The sequence below is a fragment of the Rana temporaria genome, chromosome 8, assembly GCF_905171775.1.
Source record: "Rana temporaria chromosome 8, aRanTem1.1, whole genome shotgun sequence".
Classification (NCBI taxonomy): Eukaryota; Metazoa; Chordata; class Amphibia; order Anura; family Ranidae; genus Rana; species Rana temporaria.
In genome coordinates, this window is record NC_053496.1 from 145,456,150 (window position 1) to 145,481,456 (window position 25,307).

Here is a 25,307-nt window from a genome sequence, read left to right on the forward strand (position 1 = left end):
TATTTAAGAGGACCTGTCATGCTTTTTTCTATTACAAGGGATGTTTACATTCCTTGTAATAGGAATAAAAGTGATAATTTTTTTTTTTTCAGTGTTAAAAATTGTAAAATAAAAATAAATGCGAAAACCCCTAAAAAAAAAATTAAAGCGCCCCGACGAGCTCGCGCGTAGAAGCGAACGTATACGCGAGTAGCGCCCGCATATGAAACCGGTATTCAAACCACACAAGTGAGGTATCGCCGCGATCGTTAGAGCGAGAGCAATAATTTTAGCCTTAGGCCTACTCTAACTCAAAAAATGAAACCTGTAGAATTTTTTAAATGTCGCCTATCAAGATTTTTAAGGGTAAAAGTTTGACGCCATGCCACGAGCGGGCGCAATTTTTAAGCGTGACATGTTGGGTATCATTTTACTCGGCGTAACATTATCTTTCACAATATATAAAAAAATTGGGCCAAATTTATTGTGGTCTTATTTTTTTATTTAAAAAAGTGAATTTTTTCCCAAAAAAGTGCGCTTGTAAGACCGCTGCGCAAATACGGTGTGACAAAAAGTATTGCAATGACTGCCATTTTATTCTCTAGGGTGTTGAAAAAAAAATATATAATGTTTGGGGGTTTTAAGTAATTTTCTAGCAAAAAAAATGGTTTTGTCTCGTAAACACCGACTGGCCCGGGGCTAAAGTGGTTAAAGGGCAAGTCCACCAAGGCCTTTTTTGAAGACTGGTCCGCAGACCAACACTTCAGCCACACAAGGCGGCGTAGCACCACCACGAAGGCGGAGGCCCTGGAGAGCAAGGGAAGCGTATCCAGGGCCGACTCGCAGACAAACTTTAGGCCCTGCACCAACTGGTCGGCCAGGTCCACACAGGCCTCAGGAGCAATATGCGCCTCCAGCTCCTGCAGCGATGCCTTTGCCCGTTCGGTAAGTGTCTGCGACACCAGAGCCCCGGCTAGGACCGGTCTCACAGCCAACCCCACCACTGTGAACATGGAGCGGGCCACAGCCTCAGCTCTCCTATCTACGGGGTTCTTAAAAGCAGGAGCCCCTTCCACAGGTAACGTGGTAGCCTTGTTCAGTCTGGACACAGGGGGGTCCACTGACGGAGGAGATACCCTTTTGGAGGAGGATTTCCTAAAAAAGTGTGTAACGGACCGCAAAGTATTTTGGAACAGCAAAAACCTTCTGCGGCCGATCCCATTCCTTGTACAACAGATTGTCCAGATATGGAACACAAGGAAACACTTTCGCGGTGCGGGGCGGCTTGCGGAACCCAAAAGGTACTGGCATGTCAGATGCCTCTGCCGAATCCTCAAGTTTGAGTATCCCGTACCGCAGTGATAAGAGCTCCAACAAACGCCTTATCATGCACTGACCCCGAAGCAGAGTCATCCTCACTGTCCGTGTGGGCTAAGCCTGCATCATCTGATATGACGGAACCGGGGCCAGACGCAGTAGCGGGGCCCGATTCCGTGTCAGAGACATCCCCAGAAGAAGGCGTAGGGAGGGGGCGCTTTTTACCCCCATTCTGGCCACTCGCCGCCTCAATCCTGGCAACAAACGCCTCAAGGACTGCCGTCATAGCATCCACCGAGGCCGCAGGAACAGGGGCTGTGCCGTCCCTTAGGAAGTGTGCCGAGAGCCTTGGCGCCGTTATTCTGGTCACTAGAGGCCAAAACCCTTTGCAAGATGGCCGCCGACATGCAGAAAAACAACATGCGGGCTACAAGAAAATGGCCGCCAATTCAATAAGAGCGCGTCACCGGCAAAATGGCGGCCATACACATGTTTTAAAACATACAGTGACACAAAAAAAGCAGAACACTGTAAATGCACCAGACCCTGCAGGTCCCCCCCCCCCCAGCACACACGGCATCATAAAAGACAAAAAAAACAGCACCCCACAGCAGCGCAGCCCGCTGGCAGTAACGGAGCCCCCCAGGCGAATCCCCCACCTCACGGCCGCCACCCAGAATGCGGGGAAGGAGGCAGAGGAAGGGAGAGAGGAAAGCAGGGCGGACCCTCGATCGACCTCCCCAGGAATGCACCAGCCGAACCACCATGCCAAGGCAAGGGGTTACTACTTACCCATCCTGCGACCACCGGCTGGAGGCATTATAGACAGAACCAACGTCCGCAGCAGACACGGCATGGCTGTCGGCCCGTCACACTGTGACTCAGCCATAGAGACCGGTCATATGTGTGCCCTGTAGCATATAGCTCACCGGCCACCCCTGGAGCAACAGGGCATGTCGTGGACGGCCCAGCGCGTAGCTAAAGGCCAGCACACGCTCGATGGCCGAACATGGGGAGACTACAAGGATCGCAAATCCAGCCTGTCACCCAGTCGGCAGTTGATTGTAGATCCCAGGATCCAAAAATGCAGGGAAAAAAAAAATAGGATTTTTGTACTCACCGTAAAATCAATTTCTTTGTTCATGGATGGGCACAGCAGCCTTTGACCTTAGGGTTATATCCGCTTCCTTCCAGGAGAGTTAGGCAGGAAAAAAGCAACACTTTCCTCAGCACAGCTCCTCCCAGGGGGCGTGGTCCCCCGGGTATAATCCACACACTCTGCCTCAGCAGCTCCAGTTCGTAACAAGCAGTACAAACAAAGGAGGGGTGGGTGCTGTGTCCGTCCATGAACTCAGAGAAATGGATTTTACGGTGAGTACAAAAATCCTATTTTCTCTTCCGTTCATGGACAGACACAGCAGCCTTTGACCTTAGGAACGTCCCCAAGCAGTGTAAAAAAAATTTGAGGGGTGGGAAAAAACACAGCAAACCAAGCTACACCCCAAACAAAACCGGAGTTACTCAACCTTAAACTGCCGCCCGTAACACCTTGCGGCCGAAGGAGGCATCTAAAGATGCACTCACATCCACCTTGTAAAACTTTGAAAAAGTGTGGACTGACGACCAGGTCGCTGCCTTACACACCTGTAACAGAGACTTGATGCCGGAAAGCCCAAGAGGCACCGATCGCCCTGGTCGAATGCGCCGTGACCCGAAAATGAGGCGCCCGCCCCTTCAGGGCATAGGCCTGAAGCACAACCTGTCTGATCCACCTAGAAATGTTGGCCGACGAGACCGCCAGACCTTTTTTAGGACCATTCAACCGACACGAACAGTGAGTCCGACTTCCGGAACGGAGCCGATAAGTACACTTGTAGTGCCCGAACCACATCCAGGGAATGCAAAGTGGCCTTCTTCGGGTTCTTCGGCCGAGGACATAAGGATGGCAACACAATGTCCTTATTAATGTGAAAAGCCGAAACGACCTTCAGGAGAAAAGACGGCTGCGGCCGCAGCACCACCTTATCCTCATGCAGGACAAGGCCGCCAGTTCAGACACCCGTCTGATTGATGTAATAATACTAGAAAAAAACACCTTCTGTGACAGAGTGTCATGGTCTTACCTCTCTCCTGTCTTTTTTGTTTGACATGTGCTGGCGGCCATCTTGGTTTCTGGGTCTCTTGTAGCCTCCCACCCTGCGGCTCCTCCTTCCCACTGGGAGGAGCTGGATGCCTGGCTCATATATATATATATATATATATAGGAGGTCTGTGGCTTCAGTTCCTTGCTTGGTCCTCCTGTGTTCACATGCTTCTAAGACTGATGCTGCTTCTGGTTCCGATCCTGGCTTCGTCTGACTTCCCTGCTGGTTCCTGATCCTGGCTTCGTCTGACTTCCCTGCTGGTGTCTGATCCTGGCTTCGTCTGACTTCCCTGCTGGTTCCTGATCCTGGCTTCGTCTGACTACCCTTCTGGTTCCTGACCTCTGGCTTCGCAAGACTCTGCTTCGGTTTCACCATCCGTTTGGACTTTTGCTTTACAGCTTGATTTTCAATAAAGCCTTCTTATTTTCACTTATCTCTTGTTGTACGTCTGGTTCATGGTTTCGTAACACAGAGTCAACAAAGGGATCTTCCGAATGTCCTCAAAGGGAGCTTGTTGAAGCACTGAAAGGACAAAATTTAAATCCCATGGGGGCAGTGGAGGGCGCACAGGAGGGGCCACATGCCGGTTCCCCTGCACAAACGTGCACACCAAGGAGTGCGCTGCCAAGGGTCGCTGAAAGTAAACAGCTAGAGCCGAAATCTGACTCTTAACCGTACTCAAGGCGAGAGCCTGATGCACTCCGCGCTGTAAAAACAGCAGAATCCGGGACACCACGTATGTACGGGGGTGCCAATTCATCTCTTCACACATAGAGATGTAGGCCTTCCACGTACGATGGTAAATCTTCCGTGAAGTAGACTTCCTTGCACGCAGCATGGTAGAAACCACCAAGCTCGATAGGCCCCCGGTCCTTCAGTACCTGGCTCTCAACAGCCACGCCGTTAAAGCCAGCGTCTGCAAAGCAGGGTGGAAGATCGGACCCTGCGACAGAAGATCTTCTCTCAGGGGTAGACGCCAGGGGGCGTCTGCCACCAGATGCACCAGGTCTGCGTACCAGGAGCGGCACGGCCAATCTGGGGCGATCAGGATTGTTGGAATCCCTTCGGCTTCCACTCTGCGCAGCAGGCGAGGAAGAAGCTTCAGAGGGAAGGAAGGCGTAAATCAGGCGATAATGACCCCAAGGTGCCACCAACGCGTCTGACGCATCTGCCCACGGGTCTTTTGACGTCTGGAGTGCCCCACTTTCGGCACAGACTTTGAAACACCTCCGGGTGGAGTGACCACTCTCCTTGGTCCAATGTTTGGCGACTTAGGTAGTCGGCTTGCCAATTCTGTACCCCCGGAGTGTACACAGCCAACAGAGCCGGAACGGACCTTTCGGCCTACCGAAGGATGTGTGCGACTTCCATTGCTGCAGCCGAGCTCCGTGTGCCTCCCTGATGATTGACGTAAGCCACGGCCGTGGCGTTGTCGGACTGGATCCTGACCGGTCGGCTCTGCAGATCCAGGGACCACCTGGCAAGGCACAGCTTAATTGCTCGGAGCTCCAGTATATTGATTGGCAGATGGGACTCCTCCTGAGTCCAGTGCCACTGGGCTGACTGGGTGCCCCAGATGCCCCCCCAGCCGGAGAGGCTGGCATCCGTCGTGACCACTGTCCAATGGCATGGCAGAAACGACTTCCTGGTCCAAAGCACCGGAGACGTCAGCCACCACACCAGGGAAGACTTGACCAGAGGGCTCAACTGAATCTGGTAATCCAGAGATGACAGGAGCTTGTCCCAACGTGACAGAATTTCCTTCTGTAGCTCCCGGGTGTGGAATTGGGCATACGGAACCGCCTCGAAAGAGGCCACCATCAGACCCAGAACCCTCATGCAGAATCGAAGAGATGACCACTTCTGGGTCGACAACTGTTGCACTGCAGATTGTAGAGTATGAAGTTTCTCCGTTGGGAGGAAAACTCTCGCCTCCACGGAATCCAGGACTAGTCCCAGGTATTTCAGACACAGAGACGGAACCAACATTGATTTCTGGATATTCAGAAGCCAGCCGAACTGCGCTGCTATTACTGAGCGAACCGACTCCACCCTAAATTTTTGCACCTGACAAAACAATTGAGGACCTTGAGGTCCAGGATTGGACGGACCCCTTCCTTCTTGGGGACTACAAACAGATTGGAGTAAAACCCCTGAAACCGTTCCACCGAGGGAACTGGTACAATCACTCCTCTGCCCAGTAGATCCTGGACAGCCCCCGACAGAGCCTTCCGGCGATCCGGAGGAAACTGGAGGTTGGAAGGAAAAAATCTGTTTGGTGGACAAGAGAAACTACCTTGTACCCCAAAGAAACTACTTCGCAAACCCAACGGTCGGAAAGAAGAGACCTACACCGAGCCGCGAAGCCAACCCCCCACCCGAGACACGGGCGGGGGCAGACCTTCATGCGGAACAGGCTTGTGGTACCAGGTGCGGGGGTCTTAGCACCTTGCAAACTTTTTCCCGCTGCACTGGGCGCACGAAAAAAACAACGCTTTTGGGTAGTAAAGGAGGGCCCTTGCTTACGGCGAGGCTTCTTGCCCTTCCCAGATTGTGGGAGCAGTGTGCTCTTACCACCTGTGGCATCTTTTATGATGTCATCCAGGGACGCCCCAAAAAGCCGCTCACCCTTAAAGGGAAAATCCACTAAGGCCTTCTTTGAGGACTGGTCCGCAGACCAGCACTTCAGCCACACAAAGCGGCGTAGTACCACCGCGGAGGCCCTGGAAAGCAAATCCAGGGCCGACTCACAGACAAACTTTAGACCCTGAACCAATTGTTCAGCCAGGTCCTTACAGGACTCGGAAGCATCCTGCGCCTCCAGCTCCTGCAGCAACAACTTTGCCCGTTCAGTCCAGGCCAAAACCGGTCTCACAGCGGAACCCACTACTGTGAACATAGAGCGGGCCACAGCCTCCACTCTCCTATCTGAGGGGTCCTTAAATGCAGGAGCCCCTTCCACAGGCAATGTGGTGGCCTTACTCAATCTGGACACGGGAGGGTCCACTGATGGAGGAGAGACCCATTTTTTCAAAAAGTCCTCCTCAAAGGGATAACGGACCGCAAAGTATTTTGGAACAGCAAAAACCTTTTGCCGCGAATCCCATTTCTTGTGTAACAATTTATCCAAATATGGAATACAAGGAAACACTTTTGTGGTGCGGGGAGGCTTGCGGAACCCAAAAGGGACCGGCACATACGATGCCTTCGCCAAATCCTCAAGTTTCTGAGTATCCCGCACCGCAGAGATAAGAGCTCCAACAAATTCCTTATCATTTACTGACTCTGAAGCAGAGTCATCCTCACAGTCCGTGTGGGTTAAGCCTGCATCATCTGAGATGACAGAACCACAGCCAGAAGCAACTGCAGGATATGATTCTGTGTCAGAAACGTCCCCAGAAGCAGGCTCACGGAGGGAGCGCTTTTTACCCCCCCTCTGGTCACTTGTTGCTTCAAACCTGGCGAGCAACGCCTCAAGGACAGCCGACATTGCCTCAACAGATGCGGCAGGGGGATTAAGGTTTAACTCAGGCATTGTTGGGGCAGAAGCACCAGGTTCAGGCTCCATGATGCCCCACCGCTGTGTCACCCAGCACTGCAAAGCAGAGCAACCCACCGGTCACCTCCCGGCTGCAAAAATAGAAGGCAGAGGCCCCCAGGGAACTCACCACCCCACTTGGTTGCAGCGTGAGCTGAAAAACTGAGGTGTGCTCTGAAGTGCTGGCTGCGCTGCGTCTGTCACCTCAGGAAAGATTTGCGGTCTTTTGCAGCGCTATCACCATCACAAGAGGCCAAAACATTTCTAAGATGGCCGCCATCTGAGGTAAAAAGCACCAGCGGGCTACAAGAAAATGGCGGCAGAGTTATGTAAACCGCGACCATGGCAAAATGGCGGCCGTGCGCAGTTTAAAAATCCCCAGTGACGCACAAAAAACACAGCAGCACCCTCCCCAAGTAAAAAGACCCCAGGAGGCCCCCCCTCACAGCCACTACCCAGTAAGGGAAAGGGGGGAGAGGAAGGGGAGAGAGGAAAGCAGGGCGGACGCTCAGTCGACCTCCCCAGGGAAAACACCAGCCATACCACCTTGCCAAGGCAAGGGGCCACTACTTACCCGTCCTGCGACCACTGGCTGGAGGTATCCCGGACAGAACCAACATCCGCTAAACGGCATGGCTGTCGGCCAGACACACTGACAAAGCCATAGAGACCGGTAAAAAGAAAAACAAAATAAGCTGCGCCAAAAAACATTAGTTTGATCATAAGGGATAATCCCTATAATGATAAAAAGCAGTCCATAAGGAAAAAATAGTCCACAATAAATGAAATCACAGAAAAAATCGTGGTTAAAACGAATCCAGCAGACACACTGATGTAATTAATCTTTATACGACCACCACTAAGTGAGGAAATACATTGTCTGAAGTGATCCCTTCACCAATAAAAAGTGGCTGCTTACCAGAGGGTAAGCCAAATGTGCATGTGGCTATAACCCAGCCGCGGCCTTTTAGTCCAGCAGATATTAGATCACAGTGGAGGAAACAGCACTCAGGAATACGCCAGATGACACTCTCCCATATGCAAGGTTAAAAACAAAACAAAAGAGGGGTGCACCATAGCGTAATTCAATTTATAAAAAATTTAATGAAGTACGATTGAAAGGTACTTACACAGCATCAAAGTAAAAACAGCTTAGCAGCGTACACTTTAAAAACAGAACAAGCCGGCCGGCAAGTTTAAACGGAGCCCTTCCTCCTCAAAACGTGGTGACTATACTGCCTGTCCTTCCCAGACGCGTTTCGTCTCAAATGACGTTCTCAATGGGGGTAGGGCTAAGCAGTACATCACCCCTCTATATAGCGCCAACCTCGCCGTGATTTGCAAAGCGATGGCCGCGTAGACGCCATTTTAACTGTGGGAAGTTAGCCCACAGTCACCGGTGTGGCGCCGTACCACAACTAGCATCAGAAGTGAACCTCTATTCTAAAGTGGGATGACTTACCTTCTCAGGCGAGCCATACTCCACAAAAAAATTAAAAAAATTAAGAATAAAAAACGCCGAACGGCTCCCGTAGCGTCAAATGTGGTCTATACACGAAAAAAGGGGGGGGGGGGGGGGACGACGTGAAGCCGCCGTGCATAGATGGCCTGGCACAAGCCACGTACACTCACGCTCCACATCCACCACCATCTGGCGGCGGGAGGCCGGAAGATCGCCCTATTGGATCACAAACAGAAGAAATACTATCTCCTCTCTGTAAAGAGATGAAAGCTCCCTCCCCATTGCCATCTAGCGATCAAGAACTGGAAGTGTATCCAAAAGGCACAAAGACACCTATCTCCTCTCTATAAAGAACTGGGCACCAGAAGTTCTAATTAAATACTAGAACAATGGTGTTAGACGCCATAACTCCAGTGTGCAGTGATAACATACCACTGGAATTATGGTAAGTCATCCCCCGAGGCCGGGAAGAAGAAACACCATAGATGGATTTTATTAACTATGCAAGCTTTAGTCATGCAATCATCTGGATCCTTAGAAAGGCCCAATGATAAAAACATCCTAAATGGTCGGACACCTTTAGTTATTTATTCAAAATAAATTGAAAACAAGGAAGTCCCAAAAAACAAGACAAAAATATTTTTAGATAAAGTGCCCATGTCACATGTAAGAAGTGAAGAATCACTTTTCTTGTGAGTGAAAAAAACGAAAAATATATAGAAAAATATAAAACTAAAAGTATAATTAGTGAGAATATTTGAATTATTCTATGTGCCCTCTATTCCTAGAGCATCTAGTGTAAAAAGAAAAAAATATATTATTATTCTTCTCATATACTACAAGATAATCCCTCAAAACTTAAAACCGGGGATTAATTATTAAATTTTGGAAACCGTGATGGTAACTCCTAAAAAAGTGCAGTAAATAGATTGGTGACAAAATGTATAGTTAAAATAAAATATATTATATCAAAAAAATATTATATAAAATATACAAAAATGGGTGTCACGCCTCCATTACTGCAAATCACAGCGAGTTTACAGATTGCGCATAGTAGTCCCAGATTGCACATAGTAGTCCCAGATTATGAGTTGTTGATGAATGCATTCACATCGGTCTCTATGTTTAACCCATATGGAGCATAAGTTTTAAGCCGATAAATCCATCCCATTTCCATCCGCGAGATTTCTCTAACGAGATGGCTCCCCCTCCAGTGGGGCTTAAACTTATCTATCCCCACAAAGAGGGTTTTAGATGGATCTTTCCTATGCTTTAATCTATAGTGATTAGAGACGGAGTGGTTCTTAAATCCACTCAAGATGTTAGTGATGTGTTCGTTGACTTGAACCCTAAAGGCCCTTTTTGTCCGGCCCACATATTGTAAAAGGTATACAACCCCAGTGGAGGCACAGGTAATACAGGGTCTAATCTTAAACTCTTTCCCTGTGGCAGTGGAGGAAAAGGTAGTTGCACATCTTTGTGTGTTCACATTCAGAGAGCAAACTACAGCGTCTACAACCATAAAAACCTTTAAGTTGGTCAAAGAAACCAGAACCCGTACTTGGGGGATCAATGATATTGGTTGCCACTTGATTCCTCAGTGGTTGAACCCCCCTAAAAACTACAGAACCCAGTAGCGGATCATTTTTGGCGATATGCCAATGTTTCTTAACTAGTTGGCTAATGGCTCTATGTTGGACTGAGTAAGTAGTCACAAAGGGGACACCTTTAGGGAAGTTGCCAACCTCATCCACAACTCTCTCTCGAAGGAGATTATCTCTTTCAGTGGCCAGTACCCCATTCACTGAGTCTTGTAAGAACCCAGCTTGATAACCTTTTTCACGAAACCGCTCTGTCAACAGCCCTGCCTGAGTAAGGAACTGCTCAGAGTCAGTACAATTCCTCCTCAATCTCAAATACTGACTCTTTGGAACTGCCTTAAGCCATGTCTCATGGTGGCAGCTATCCATAGAGATGAAAGAATTCCTATCGGTTTCTTTGAAATAGGTTGAAGTGATGAATTTACCATCTCTCACACCAATATTCAGATCTAGGTAATGAACTCCAGTCTGGCTGGCATCATATTTAAGTTCTATCCCCCTTTGGTTGTTATTAAGGGACAGCATAAAATCGACCAGGTCACAATGTTCACCGGCCCAAAGGAGGAGGATGTCATCAATGTACCTTGCCCAAAGGGCAATTTGGGGGGTCCTCCTTGTACAGATGACATCCTCCTCCCACTTGGCCATAAAGAGGTTTGCCAACCTCGGGGCATATTTGGCCCCCATAGCAACTCCCGTGTCCTGCCTAAAGAAGCTGCCATCAAACCAAAAATAGTTCGATGCTGCCGCAAACCTGAGGAGGGACAGCAGAAAATCAACTTGTTTAGGCTGAAGTCCTGAGTCTCTTGAAAGAAAATAATGTACTGCCTCAAATCCCAATATGTGGGGGATGATCGTATATATAAAGACCTAACGTCAATTGTGACCAACCACATATTGGCTGTAGGTACATACCCTGAAAGGATGTTAATAATATGCCTCGAATCCTTGACATAAGACGGGATATTCTTAACAAGGGGCTGTAAATAGAAATCCACATATCTGCCCACCCGGGACGTGATGGAATCAATCCCACTCACAATCCCACTAAACTTGCCGGCCGGCTTGTTCTGTTTTTAAACTGTACGCTGCTAAGCTGTTTTTACTTTGATGCTGTGTAAGTACCTTTCAATCGTACTTCATTAAATTTTTTATAAATTGAATTACGCTATGGTGCACCCCTCTTTTGTTTCGTTTTTAACCTTGCATATGGGAGAGTGTCATCTGGCGTATTCCTGAGTGCCGTTTCCTCCACTGTGATCTAATATCTGCTGGACTAAAAGGCCGCGGCTGGGTTATAGCCACATGCACATTTGGCTTACCCTCTGGTAAGCAGCCACTTTTTATTGGTGAAGGGATCACTTCAGACAATGTATTTCCTCACTTAGTGGTGGTCGTATAAAGATTAATTACATCAGTGTGTCTGCTGGATTCGTTTTAACCACAATTTTTTTTTGTGATTTCATTTATTGTGGACTATTTTTTCCTTATGGACTGCTTTTTATCATTATAGGGATTATCCCTTATGATCAAACTAATGTTTTTTGGCGCAGCTTATTTTGTTTTTCTTGTTATATTGTGTTATCACACGTTTGTCTGCAGCCTCTGTATTTTTGATTAGCGCAGTTTTTTTTGTTCCCATAGAGACCGGTTATATGCATGTCCTGGAACATGTAGTTCCCCGGCTGCCCCTGGAGCAATGGGGCCTGTCGTGGACGACCCAGAGCTGAGGGCCGGCACACGCTCGATGGCCGAACATGGGGGGACTACAAGAGTCAAGACCCAGCCTGTCACCCAGTCGGCAGTTGATAGAAGAATCACAGGATTCTAAAATGCAGGAACAAATAAATAAAAACGAAAAAAAAAAAAAAATCACAAAAAAATTCCAGAGTACAGGACTCCAGAAGGCCTGTCCTCTCCTGACATTGGGCAGAAAGAAACTGGAGCTGCTGAGACAGAGTGTGTGGGTTATACCCGGGGGACCACGCCCCCTGGGAGGAGCTGTGCTGAGAAAAGTGTTGTAAACACCTAAAGTGCTTTTTTCTGCCTAACTCTCCTGGAAGGAAGCGGATATAACCCTACGGTCAAAGGCTGCTGTGTCCGTCCATGAACGGAAGAGAAATAAAAGCGACAAAATCGCAGAAAACAACCTCCAGAGCACATGGGCCCAGAGGAGTCATGTCTTCTCCTAACGCTAGGCAGAAAAAAACTGGGACTGCATGATGCAGAGAGTGGGATGTACCCGGGGGACCCGCCCCCCTGGGAGGTGCTGTACTGAGAGAAGTGTTTTAACACTTGAAGTGCTGTTTTTCTGCCTAGCGTTCCTTCCTTCCTGAAAGGAAGGATATATAACCCTAAGGTCAATGCTGCTGTGTCCGTCCATGAACGGAAGAGAAAAACCCACGGTTTTCCTGTCGGAAAAACTGATCGTGTGTACAGGGCATTAGGCCAGCTTAACATACAATTCAAAAGACAAGCATCTAAATCATTAAATTAATAATAATGGCACCACCAAGCTCCTAGTTCACTCCCTGGTCATCTCTCGCCTCGACTATTGCAACTCCCTCCTCATGATCCCCTTCAATCCATTGTGAATGCTCCTGCCAGGCTCATCCACCTTACCAACCATTCATTGTCTGCTACTCATATCTGCTAATCCCTCCACTGGCTGCCATTCACCCAACAAATTAAATAAAAAATACTAACAACTTACAAAGCCAGCTCCCAGCGACATCACTAACCTATTCTCAAAATACCAACCAAATCGTTCTCTTCGTTCCTCCCAAGACATCCTGCTCTCTAGCTCCCTCGTAATCTCTTCCCATGCTCGCCTCCAAGACGTTTTCTGAACCCCTCCTAGCCTATGGAACGCCCTACCCCAATCTGTTTGACCATCTCCTACCCGATTTGCTTTTAGACAATCCTTGGAAAACCCTCCTCTTTAGAGAAGCCCATTATGCTCCTACCCAACTACTGTACTTTTATTTTCTCCATCAGATCATCCCCCACAGTTATTACCTTTTTTATCACTTGACCCTCCCTCCTAGATTGTAAGCACTAATGAGCAGGGCCCTCAGATCCCTCCTGTGTTGAATTGCATTGTCTGCCCTTATGTTGTAAAGCACAGAGTTGCACAAATCCTGTATAATAATTATTAATATCTGCTGTCACGGTACAGACAGAGCTAAAGTTTATTTCTTTCCCGCACCTTCCTTGGAAAAAACATTGGCGGTATCCAAATCGATGTCGGTATAGGCAAAAGGTGACGTCGCCAGAAAAAAGGACATTGTTGTGGAGTGTGCACGGTCAGAGTGTGTCACAGTCATAGTTTTTTACTATTGAAGGAATGCTGGTTGCCAGTGGCCAGGGCCCAGTCTGTTTGTGTTAAGTTGAATAGTGCTCCTCTCCCTTGCTCTGCTCCTATTGTACCTGCCATTAGGCACACACTGCACAACATTGAAGCAACACCGCTCAGATGCCAACATGCAGATGGTCATATAGAATCAGTGTCTTGTTTTATTGTTATAAATGTAATTATTTTATGTTCATTTTTGCAGAAAGGATTCCAGTCACATGCGTCTGTGGACATGGAAATTGGGGTCTGACCAAAGCCTACAATAAGTCTTACCTGGAAAGTACAGGAACCTGGAAAGTACAGGAGCCACGTGACGTCACACTTGCGGGAGCAGCTAGGCCCCTTGGAAACAGCACAATTGTGGCCTTTTTTTAGTGCGCATGCGCCGATGTTGGTAAATTTCCTAAATAGTGCAGTGTGGAGTGCTGAAGATTATAAACATTCTACACACAGCAAATCAAGCAAAGATTATAATCTGTACTTCACAGTGACTTTAAGGCTTCATTTCCACTGACGTTTTTACAGCCACTTTTCTGAGCGTTTTTTACAGCTTAAAAACGCCTGTCCATGTTATTCTATGGCATCATGCCCACATAGGCGTTTTTGAGCTGCAAATGGCATAGGCGTTTTTGAGCTGTAAAAAAAACGCAGGACCAGGGCGTTCTGAAGCTCCAGAGTAGAGCTGTAAAACCGCCAGATGTTAAAAAACGCTCAAAAACGCGCGAAAACGCTCAAAAACTCTACCGCGGCATTTTTAAAGCTGCAGCTCGCAAAAAATTTTTTTTTTTTTTACAAAACATGGACAGGAGTTTTTAAGCTGTAAAAAAGGCTAACAACAGTGGCTGTAAAAACGCCAGTGGAAATGAAGCCTAAACTGTTGTATACATTTTATTGCTCCAGAATCTTGGGAGTGGGTTGATATTTCAAAATGATTCCAATTATGTGTGGAGGATAGTGGAGGCCTGCTGAGTTACTATACTTTTTCCTTCCCTCCAAGGCTTCCCTCCCTCGAAAACAAGGCTTTTATGTTGCATTGTTAGTTTCCACCCTCTACTGGTGCCTGAAACCTGTAAAGGCTGAATGGCCCAGAAAGCCAGAGAAGCTCTTTATGCCAATCTGCTTTATAGCCAGATAAAACTATGGGCGAACTAGCTGCAGAAATGTCAACCCTGGGTGCAGGGGCTCTATTCGCATGACCCCCCTCAGATTAAGTGGTAACATGCCGACGGCAGCAGCACTGGCCACTGATTATTACTGACAGCTGCTGCTGGTCGCACACACTGGGGTTGATTTACTAAAACTGCAGCTGTACATAGAAACCAATCAGCTTCCAGTTTTTTTTTTGTCAAAGCCTAAAATTGAACAAACTAAAGTTCGAAGACGATAGGCTACCATTTTAGTGATCCCAGTGTGTTCAGGCAGTGTTTACAACTGCCTACAGCAAACCACTGCTTTTTGTTGGCAATCATATGTAGCCCAAGAAATGTCTAGCATTTACCCAACAAAAACTACCAACTTCTAGGTGCTACTAGCTTGCAATTAAGAGTATGTAGCCAAAACAGGTGCAATTCGCTAACCCAGCTACTCAGACACTCCACTAGGAGTTGTGGAATAATAATGTGCATTTCTTAGCATGTACCCAGCATCTTGCCTGCACAGTAAACAGTATATGAGTGAAAAACAGAGCCCCTGTATGAACACCAAGGGCTTTACACATAAAACAGTTTTAAAGTGGAGTTTCCATCCCAAAATGTTTTTTTCATTATTGTGCTCATTAGACCTAAAAAAGTTAAAAAAATATATATATATATGTTTTACTCATCTGGAAATGCCTGTTGCTATGCGGTCCCACGAAATCTGCCTTTAAAAACCACCTAGGATTCTGACATCATCTCCCTCTAATGCTCCTGGGAAATGTGTCATCATTTCCCAGGATGCAGTGCGCTGTCCAATTATCACTCCCCATCCAAGACTTCCAGGAAGTAAGTGTTTGTAGGCTTCACAATGCCCACAAGCAAAATGACAACGGTGTAGACATAGTTTATAAACTATCTTTTTTGAATATCTATGCGGATTGGCGGCGGATTGTAAAATAGTAAGTGACCGGATTTATATTATAAAAATACATGATGAAAGGACATACATTTAAAAAATGCTAATTGTGGTTGGAACTCCGCTTTAAGACAGCATTAATACTACATCAGGAATTTCCTTATATTTAAAATACTTATGACTAACCCAAAAAAGGTTTTGATAAATGCACTTACTGCTAAACTATGCTTGTAAAAGATAAAACATCCTCTTACCTACTTCATCCTCCACATAGTTCTTAAGTGTGACCTTTCCACAAGGACTGGCCATCAGAGTCACCTCTGCTAATGTCAATGGAAAATGCACAACAGCATCTGAAAGCAGCCTAAAAAGGAGGAGAGTCACGAGTAAAATGATAAATAGCATGTTTACAGCGAAAAAAAAAAATAAAAAAAATAAAAAAAACACACACACACACACACACACACACACACACACACACACACACACACACACACACACCAACCATAAAAGCTGGAACCAAGTGGCCCATTTCATTTGTTTCTGTTGACATAAAATATTTGTAACCCAAAATTTCCCCACAAGCCATTGTTTTTCTTCACACTTTTCAACAGCAATAGCCATCAAAAAGAAAAATAGTGTACAAAAACACTGAGCAACACAGGAATGTAGCCAATTTTTAGACAAATTAGTTATACTGCTGTCTTCAGTAGGTTTGGGCACCAGTTAAAAGGGAAGAAGCATAAAGCTAGCCCCCGTCATGCCCAAGTTTTTTAAGCAAACAATACATAAGGCCATGACCAGAGGGGCCAACCACAGGACCTAGTGTCCCTCTATGAACCAAGATTTTACAACAATTACAAAAATCCTGTTTTTTGTCCTTTTGGGGGAAAATGTGTGAATTCTTGGGCCCCTTTCACACGGGGGTGACTGTTCGGCCGCTGTTAAAAGCATGTTTTTGTTATTATGCGATTACCTGCAGTTATGTGCAGATAGCTGCAATAAATTGGTCCTGGACGCAGTGAAAATTTATTTTTCCCCCCTAAATAGCTTCCTTTACCTTACTGAAGTCCTCCTTCACTTACCTCATCCTTTGAGTTTGCTTTTAAATGTCCTAATTTCTTCTGAGAAATGCTCACTTCCTGTTCTGTCTAACTACACACCGTAATGCAAGGCTTTCTCCCTGGTGTGGAGAAAGCCTCTTAAGGGGGGAGGGAGCGGGGCAAGCAAGTCAGGACACTCTACTTTGCAGATAGAGAAAGGAGCTGTGTGTTAGTGGGAGTCCTGGCTTGCCTGCTCCCCCCTCAAGAGGCTTTCTCCACACCAGGGAGAAAGCCTCGCATTACGGGGAGAAGTTACAGACAGAAGAACAGGAAGTGAGGATTTCTCAGAAGAAATAAGGACATTTAAAAGCAAAATTGAAGGATGAGGTAAGTGAAGGAGGACTACACTAAGGTAAATGAAGCTATTTAGGAAAAAAACATTTTTCCTTTACAACCCCTTTAACCTCTTTACCACCGAGGACGTCCCTGGGACGTCCTCCACTTTGAGCGGTGATATCTCAATGATGCCTGCAGCTACAGGCATCATTCAGATATCGCCGTCTTCAGCCGCCGATTCTCTGCACCATAAGAACGATCAAAGCGCCGCTTGATCATTCTTATAGGCAGCGGGAGGGGACGCCCCCTCCCGCAGCCATCCGGTGCTTCTCCGGGCTCTCCCGTGCCATCGGGAGCCCGAAGAGCGAATCGGTCGGCGCTCGCTGCAGAACCATAGAGATGACTGGTGACCAGACGGTCAGTGTCATCTCTATTACCGTCGGAGGACCGGGCGCGACGTTATGACGTCACGCCCGGTACCCGGAAGTAAACAAAGCCGCAATAGCGGCTGTCAGCATGTGATCGGTGATTCTTTTTTCACCGATTTCATGCTTTTAAGCCTGGAGGAGAGATGTGGGGTCTTATTGACCCCACATCTCTCCATAAAGAGGACCTGTCACACTGATTCCTATTACAAGGGATGTTTACATTCCTTGCAATAGAAATAAAAGTGATCAACATTTTTTATTTATTTTTTAAAGTGTAAAAATAAAAAAAATTAAGTAAAATAAAAAAATTCAAAACGCCCCTGTCCCCGTTATCTCGCGCGCAGAAGCGAACACGCATGCAGGTCCCGCCCACATATGTAAACACCGTTCAAACCCCACATGTGAGGTATCGTTGCGTGCGTTCGAGCGTGTGCACAATTCTAGCATTAGACCTACTCTGAAACGCGAAAATAGTAACCTGTAAAAAATGTTAATGCGTCACCTATGGAGATTTTTAAGTACCGAAGTTTTGCGCCATTTCATGAATGTGCGCAATTTTAAAGCAGGTTAGGTATCTATTTACTCGGCGTAACATAATCTTTCACATTATACAAAAAAATTGGGCTAACTTTACTGTTTTGTTATTTTTTAATTCATTTTTTCCCAAAAAAAGGCGTTTGAAAAATTATTGCGCAAATACCGTGCGAGAAAAAAAAGTTGCAATGACCGCCATTTTATTCCCTAGGGTGTCTGCTAAAAAAAAATATATATAATGTTTGGGGGTTCTGATTAATTTTCTAGAAAAAAAATTGTGATGTTTACATGAAGGAGAGAAGTGCCAAAATTAACCCGGTGGGCAAGTGGTTAAGAAAGGCCTGGGTACTTACCTAAATGTACATAATATAACTGAGTACTAACAAACATTTATAGGTAAAGTTGATCCAGGGAAAATCCGATTGCCTCTCGGGGGATCAGAAAGGAATTTTTTCCCCTGCTGTAGCAAATTGGGTCATGCTTTGCTGGGGATTTTTGCCTTCCTCTGGGTCAACTGTGGGTTTAGAATTGAGTATATGGGATCGTACGATTTTTTTATTTTATTTATTTATTTTTTATGGTTGAACTGGATAGACTTGTGTCTTTTTTCAACCTGACTAACTATGTAACTATGAATATACAGTATCTCACAAAAGTGTGTACACCCCCTCACATTTTTTAACCTAACTATGTAACTATGAATATACAGTATCTCACAAAAGTGAGTACACCCTTCACATTTTTGTAAATTTTATTATATATTTTCATGTGACAACACTGAAGAAATTACACTCTGCTACAAAGTAAAGTAGGGAGTGTACAGCTTGTATAACAGTGCAAATGTGCTGAACCCTCAAAATAACACAGCCATTACTGCCTGAACTGCTGTCAACAAAAGTACACCCCTAAATAAAAACGTCCAAATTGGGCCCAAAGTGTCAATATTTTGTGTGGCCACCATTATTTTCCAGCACTGCCTTAATCCTCTTGGACAGGTTGCCACTGGAGTCCTCTTCCACACCTCCATGACGACATCACAAAGCTGGTGGATGTTAGAGACCTTGCGCTCCTCCACATTCCATTTGAGGATGCCCCACAGATGCTCAACAGGGTTTAGGTCTGGAGACATGCTTGGCCGGTCCATCACCTTTACCCTCAGCTTCTTTAGCAAGGCAGTGTTGGAGACACTTGGAGGCGTGTTTGGGATCATTATGTTGGAATACTGCCCTGCGGCCCAGTCTCCGAAGGGAGGGGATCATGCTCTGCTTCAGTATGTCACAGTACATGTTGGCATTCATGGTTCCCTCAACGAACTGTAGCTCCCCAGAGCCAGCAGCACTCATGCAGCCCCAGACCATGACAGTCCCACCACCATGCTTGACTGTAGGCAAGACACACTTGCCTTTATACTCCTCACCTTGTTGCCGCCACACGCGCTTGACACCATCTGAACCAAATAATTTATCTTGGTCCCATCAGACCACAGGACATGGTTCCAGTTATCCATGTCCTTAGTCTGCTCGTCTGTTTGCGGGCTCTTGTGCATCATCTTTAGAAGAGGATTCCTTCTGGGACCACAGCTATGCAGACCAATTTGATGCAGTGTGTGGCGTATGGTCCGAGGATTGACAGGCTTACCCCCCCACCCCTTCAACCTCTGGCAGCACTCGTACGTCTATTTCCCAAACACAACATCAGGTTATGACGCTGAGCACATGCACTCAACTTCTTTGGTCGACCATGGTGAGGCCTGTTCTGAGTAGAACCTGTCCCGTTGTTGCAGCTCAGTTTCAGAGTCTTGGCAATCTTCTTATAGCCTAGGCCATCTTTAGGTAGAGCAACATTTTCAGATCCCCAGAGTGTTCTTTGCCATGAGGTGTCATGTTGAACTTCCAGTGACCAGTAAGAGAGAGAGAGTGATAACATCAAATTTAGCAAACCTGCTCCCAATTCACACCTGAGACCTTGCAATACTAACGAGTCACATGACACCCGGGAGGAAAAATGGTTAATTGGGGTCAATTTTGATATTTTCTCTTAGGGGTGTACTCACATTTGTTGCCAGCGGTTTAGATTTTAATGGCTGTGTTGAGTTATTTTGAGGGGACAGCAAATTTACACTGTTATACAAGCTCTACACTCACTACTTTACATTGTAGTAAAGTGTAATTTCTTCAGGGTTGTCACATGAAAAGATATAAAAAAAAATTGAAAATGTGAGGGGTGTACTCACTTTTGTAAAAATACTGTATATGCATAAGCAGCCCGAAAAAAAGAAAATGGGTCATTCTAGTAAACATGTCCTATAAGGATCTACAGACTTGTAGTTTCCTCTGAAAGCTGAGAAAAAAACATCCACCCTCCTAAGAAAATGGAACAAAAAGTTTGTAGGCGGGGTTACATAGGGGTTGGATTAACGTTTTCTTGTTTACCAGTGTCCAAGCCTCCTTACGGTACTTCTAACTCCTTTATATACTTTACAGCCAAGGAAGCTGCGATCTTAGCCTTTAATCCCCTGCATCTTTATATATGTGGATCAGCATTTACAGATCCTTGCTACCCCCCAGTGGACAGTTATAGTAAAAAAAAAAAAACACACACACACACACACACACACAAAGTTGTCAAATTTAAGAAGACATTTTTCATACACAGTACGGGTATACTTAGAATTACAACCCAAAACACATTCTGCTACTCCTGAGTATGGGGATACCACGTATGAGACCCTTTCACTACCTGGACTGATTATGTACTGGACATTGTATCTTGTGCATCACACGAATAAACCAATTGTATCAAAACGATTGTACTGTAATAGTCTGTGGGTTCACAATGTTGTGAAGCATTATGGCACATTAACACGTGTTGCATTAAGGCAGCTCCACTCATTTTAAACAAGACTCTTGTATATGTACAAAGAAAAAAAAAATCATGGATGTATTTTTAAAGGCAAAAAAATATAAAAAGAAATACAAAGACAGTACTTTACCATGCATAAAATGTGCTGCAACGCCGGTAAAACACATTGGGGCGTTTTTAAGAATGCACATAACTGCGTCAACCAAGCCTAAAGGTTTTTTAATTTTATTAAGATTATTAAAAAGTAAGTAAACTTTATTGTTTTTAGCCAAGGAAGTTGCCATCTTTTTCTGTGTTTAATCTACAACTGCCCTAATGCTGCACATGTGATCAGTTAGGGACACCAGCAATTGGATGGTTTGACAGTTTGGTTGAGAGCACAACCAATGGAAGTGTTGCATTTTTCTGGCATTTGCCGTAAATTAAACTTTTATGGATGGATTTACTTGCTTTAACTGGCTTTATGTTGAATGGCATTCCAGTAATATAAAATAGAAAAGTGACTACCCACACTCCTGACCATAGCCTAGTAGTCCACTATAATACATGAAGTATATCTACAGATTCTCAGGTAAAGACTAAAAATTATTTATAAATTTACTAACCTTGCAGGTGCTCGGAGCACATTCGGACAGGTGTCTGGATTGTATACAGCTTGAAGAGACTCACAGTCCTGATATGAGAGGTTGTGCGTTTTTGTTACACCTGAAATATGAACAGAATAAACAATATCTCTCAATTACATTCCAGCACTGTAGTAAACTTGCTAAAGTAATGATGCATTTTACATGCACAAAATATAACTGTCTAATAATATAAAGTAATAACATTGTACTCCTGATCAGAAGGTTTTTTTGTTGCCTCTAGCTATGCAATATAGCCGACATGGATATAGAATTACATTTCCATTTTGAGTCTATGCAGTGCAGATGTTTCGTTTTTTCGGTCAGTGTTAGTTGCTGCAGTACCCAAAAGGAGTATGAGCTGTAAAGGGGAGACATCATAGGTCTATTACAGAGATTCTGTCATTGCAAATATGCAATCACATATGGAGCTATTGCACCTCTGCCCTACATGAACATTTAAAGCTTCACCTATGGGCAATATTGGGTATCAAAGTGGTCACTATTAGGCAGGCATTAACAATGTTTACGGGTTGACATGCTGGCTATCAATTTACTTGACTCAAGCTCATCTTTTATGTTTTACAAAAAACAAAGTGACATGGACTTTCACTGTATTGTTCATTAACCACTTAAGCCCCGGATCATTTTGTTGCTAAAGGACCAGGCCCCTTTTTTGCGATTCGGCACTGCGTCACTTTAACTGACAATTGCGCGATCGTACGACGTGGCTCCCAAACAAAGTTGACGTCCTTTTTTCCCCCCCACAAATAGAGCTTGCTTTTGGTGGTATTTGACCACCTCTGCGGTTTTTATTTTTTGCGCTATGAACAAAAACAGAGCGACAATTTAAAAAAAATTCAATATTTTTTACTTTTTGCTATAATAAACATCCCCCAAAAATAAAACATTTTTTTTCCCTCAGTTTAGGCCGATAATCACAATAAGCGTTTGATTGGTTTGCGGTGTATAGTTTTATGGCATTTTTAATTACTTTTTTTTTTACTAGTAATGGCGGCGATCAGTGATTTTTATCGTGACTGCGACATTATGGCGGTCACATCAGACACTTTTGACACCATTTTGGGACCACTGTCATTTTTACAGCGATCAGTGCTATAAAAATGCACTGATAACTGAAAAATGACACTGGTAGTGAAGGGGTTAAACCTGTAGGGGGCACTGAAGGGGTTAAGTGTGTCCTAAGGGAGTGATTTTTACTGTGTGGGGGCGTGGCGTGTGATGTCACTGATCGTCGTTCCCTATACCACTCCGACCGATTACCAAGTCGCTTAAGTGAGTGGACAAAAGGAACAGCTAAACCTTTAAAATCTGAAGGGACTTTTGATTTATCAGTATGTCAAACTTTTCTGCACGATTATGTCCGGATAGACCCCCCTTTACATCAGAGTCCGCACAGACCCCCATCGCATCAGAGTCCACAGAGCACCCCTTAAAATTTGTTTTATATATAAACTGGGAGGCAGGACAGAGGGGGAACTTACTCACCCCAGGATGGAGGCTCAGGGGCAGTCTGCCTGCAGCTTTTATCTGGTGTTCCAAATCTTCCTTCACCTCTGCCCGGGGATGTGAGCGGGCCAGATCGGAGTAGAGATGCGGGAGAAGGAATTGTCCGAGCCGAGGGCGGAACTGTCAGTGTCGACTGAGGCTGAGCTGTGTGTGAGAGACACACAGCTCAGCCAATCAGCCCTACTGGTAAGTGCGCCGGAGCCTGGAGATGACATAGGCATGGCCACATGGCGGTAGGTAAGCGGCGGCCGTGACCTGTGTTAACCCTGTCCAGGCTGCGGGCGCCTCTTACCTCCCGCGGTGCGGCCTGATCATCAACAGGCCACGGAGCGGGCGGCCCACCAGGCGAACGCCCAGTTTGCCCTATGGCCAGTCGGGGCCTGCAGAGAAGACTCTGTAGAGGAGGACCCCCCCCCCCCACCTTATCTGGCTGCCAGTTTGGCTTTAGGGGGGGTCATCCACAAAAAGCACAAGAATTAGATTACATGAAACACACAAAAGATGAGCTGGGAAATATAGTCTCAAATTAACCGGTTAAGGACCGGCTCCTGTACATTTATGTCGGCAGAAGGGCACGGCTGGGCAAAGTAACATACACACACACACACACACACACACACACAATTATATATATATATATATATATATATATATATATATATATATATATATACACACACACACACACACACACATACATACATACATACATACATACACACACACACATACATACATATATATGTGTATGTGATATATATATATATATATGTCCTCAGCAAGGTTGAGATGATCGGAAAGACCCCGGTCCCTTAACACCTGGCTTTCAATAGCCATGAAGTTAAAGCCAGCGACTGTAAAGCAGGATTAAAGTATGGGACCTCGAGACAGAAGGTCCTCCCACATTGGCAACTGCCAGGGCACATCCGCCACCAGGCGCCCGAGATTAGCACACCAAGGCCGATCTGGAGCGATTAGAATCAATCGGGATCCCCTCTGCGGAGCAGCCGAGGAAGCAACTTCAATGGGGGAAAGGTAAAATGTAGCCGATACTGACCCCACAGGGCCACCAACGCACCTGACGCATCTTCTCAGGGATCTCTTGACCTGGCAACGAACATAAGACACCTTGTGGTTGAGACAAGAGGCCAAGAGATCCATGTCCGGTATGCCCCACCTCCTGCAAGGGAGTTAAAACACCTCCGGATGCAAACGACCATTCCCCCTGGTCCAGCATCTGGCGACTCAGGAAGTCCGTCTGCCATTTTTGCACGTCCGGAATGTAGACGTCCGACAGAGCCGGCATGCTACCTTCCGCACATCTTAGGATGTGAGCGACCTCGGACGCTGCAGCCGAGCTCCGTGTTCCCCCCTGATGATTGACATAAGCCACGGCTGTGGCTTTGTCTGACTAAATCCTGATCAGGCGACCTTGCAACCTCCTCGACCACAAGGAGAGGCATAGCCTGATCGCCCGGAGTTCTAGGACAATGATCGGCAGACGGAATTCTTCTAGAGTCCATCGACCCTGGCCGACTGGCCCCCCCACACGCCCCCCCAACCCGTGACGCTGGCGTCCGTCGTAATCACCGGCCTTTGGAAGGGAAGAAACAACTTCCCGGACCGAAGAGCCGGGGATCTCAGCCACCAAATTGAGAGAGACTGACAAGGTGTCTTATCTGAATCTGGAAATATGTTCCCCCTTGACAGTATCTCATTCTGCAAAACACGAGTGTGGAACTGGGCATACGACACCGCCTCGAAGGAGGCAACCCTTAGGCCCAGGACTCGCAAGTAAAAACGGAGAGACGACCATTTGCGAGATGCCAACATCTTCACTGCAGACTGAAGAGTCGGCAACTTCTCCAGGGGAAGAAAGACCTTCTATACCAAGGAGTCTAGAATCAACCCTAGGTACTCCAAACGCTGATTCGGCACCAGGACCGACTTCTGAATGTTTAACACCCACCCGAAATCTCGGAGGGTCTAGCTGGCTATAGACACATCTTCCCCTAATTCTGAGCCAGACGCTCTCAGAAGGTCGACCAAGTAGCCCACGATGGCAATGCCTCGCTGTCTCTGCAAGCTAGGATCGGTGCGAGCACCCTGGTGAAAAGTCTTGGTGCCGACGCCAGACCAAAAGGAAGGGCCACAAACTGATAGTGGTCCTCCCTTATCGCGAAGCGCAGAAACATCTGGTGACTTGCGCAAATTGGGACATGCAAGTATGCGTCCTTGATGTCCAAGGACGCCAGAAGGTCCTCTGGATGGAGCGCAGCTACCACCGAACGAATGGATTCCATGCGGAACTGCCTTACTCTCACAAAGGCATTTAAAGCGGAGTACCGGCCACAATTTCACTTTTTAAATATAAATACCCCTGTAATACACAAGCTTAATCTATTCTAGTAAAGTTAGTCTGTTTACTGTTAAAAAGTTAGTCTGTAAACTAAGCTCCGTTTTGTTAGGTTGTTACAGCATTTAGACACTTTATAAAATAGAA

The 25,307-nt window shown here is 46.1% G+C and overlaps 1 protein-coding gene across 2 annotated transcripts in view; it reads right to left on the bottom strand.

The window, feature by feature from the left end:
• Positions 1–25,307, bottom strand: part of RAD9A (RAD9 checkpoint clamp component A) — a 206,822-nt gene that overhangs the window by 107,352 nt on the left and 74,163 nt on the right. For both annotated transcript variants that reach the window (XM_040320831.1, XM_040320832.1), the window contains exons 6-7: positions 21,257–21,356; positions 15,703–15,812 (exon numbers count right to left, since the gene is read on the bottom strand). In XM_040320831.1, the coding sequence (XP_040176765.1) occupies positions 15,703–15,812; positions 21,257–21,356 (210 nt within the window). The remainder of the gene's footprint in view (positions 1–15,702; positions 15,813–21,256; positions 21,357–25,307) is intronic.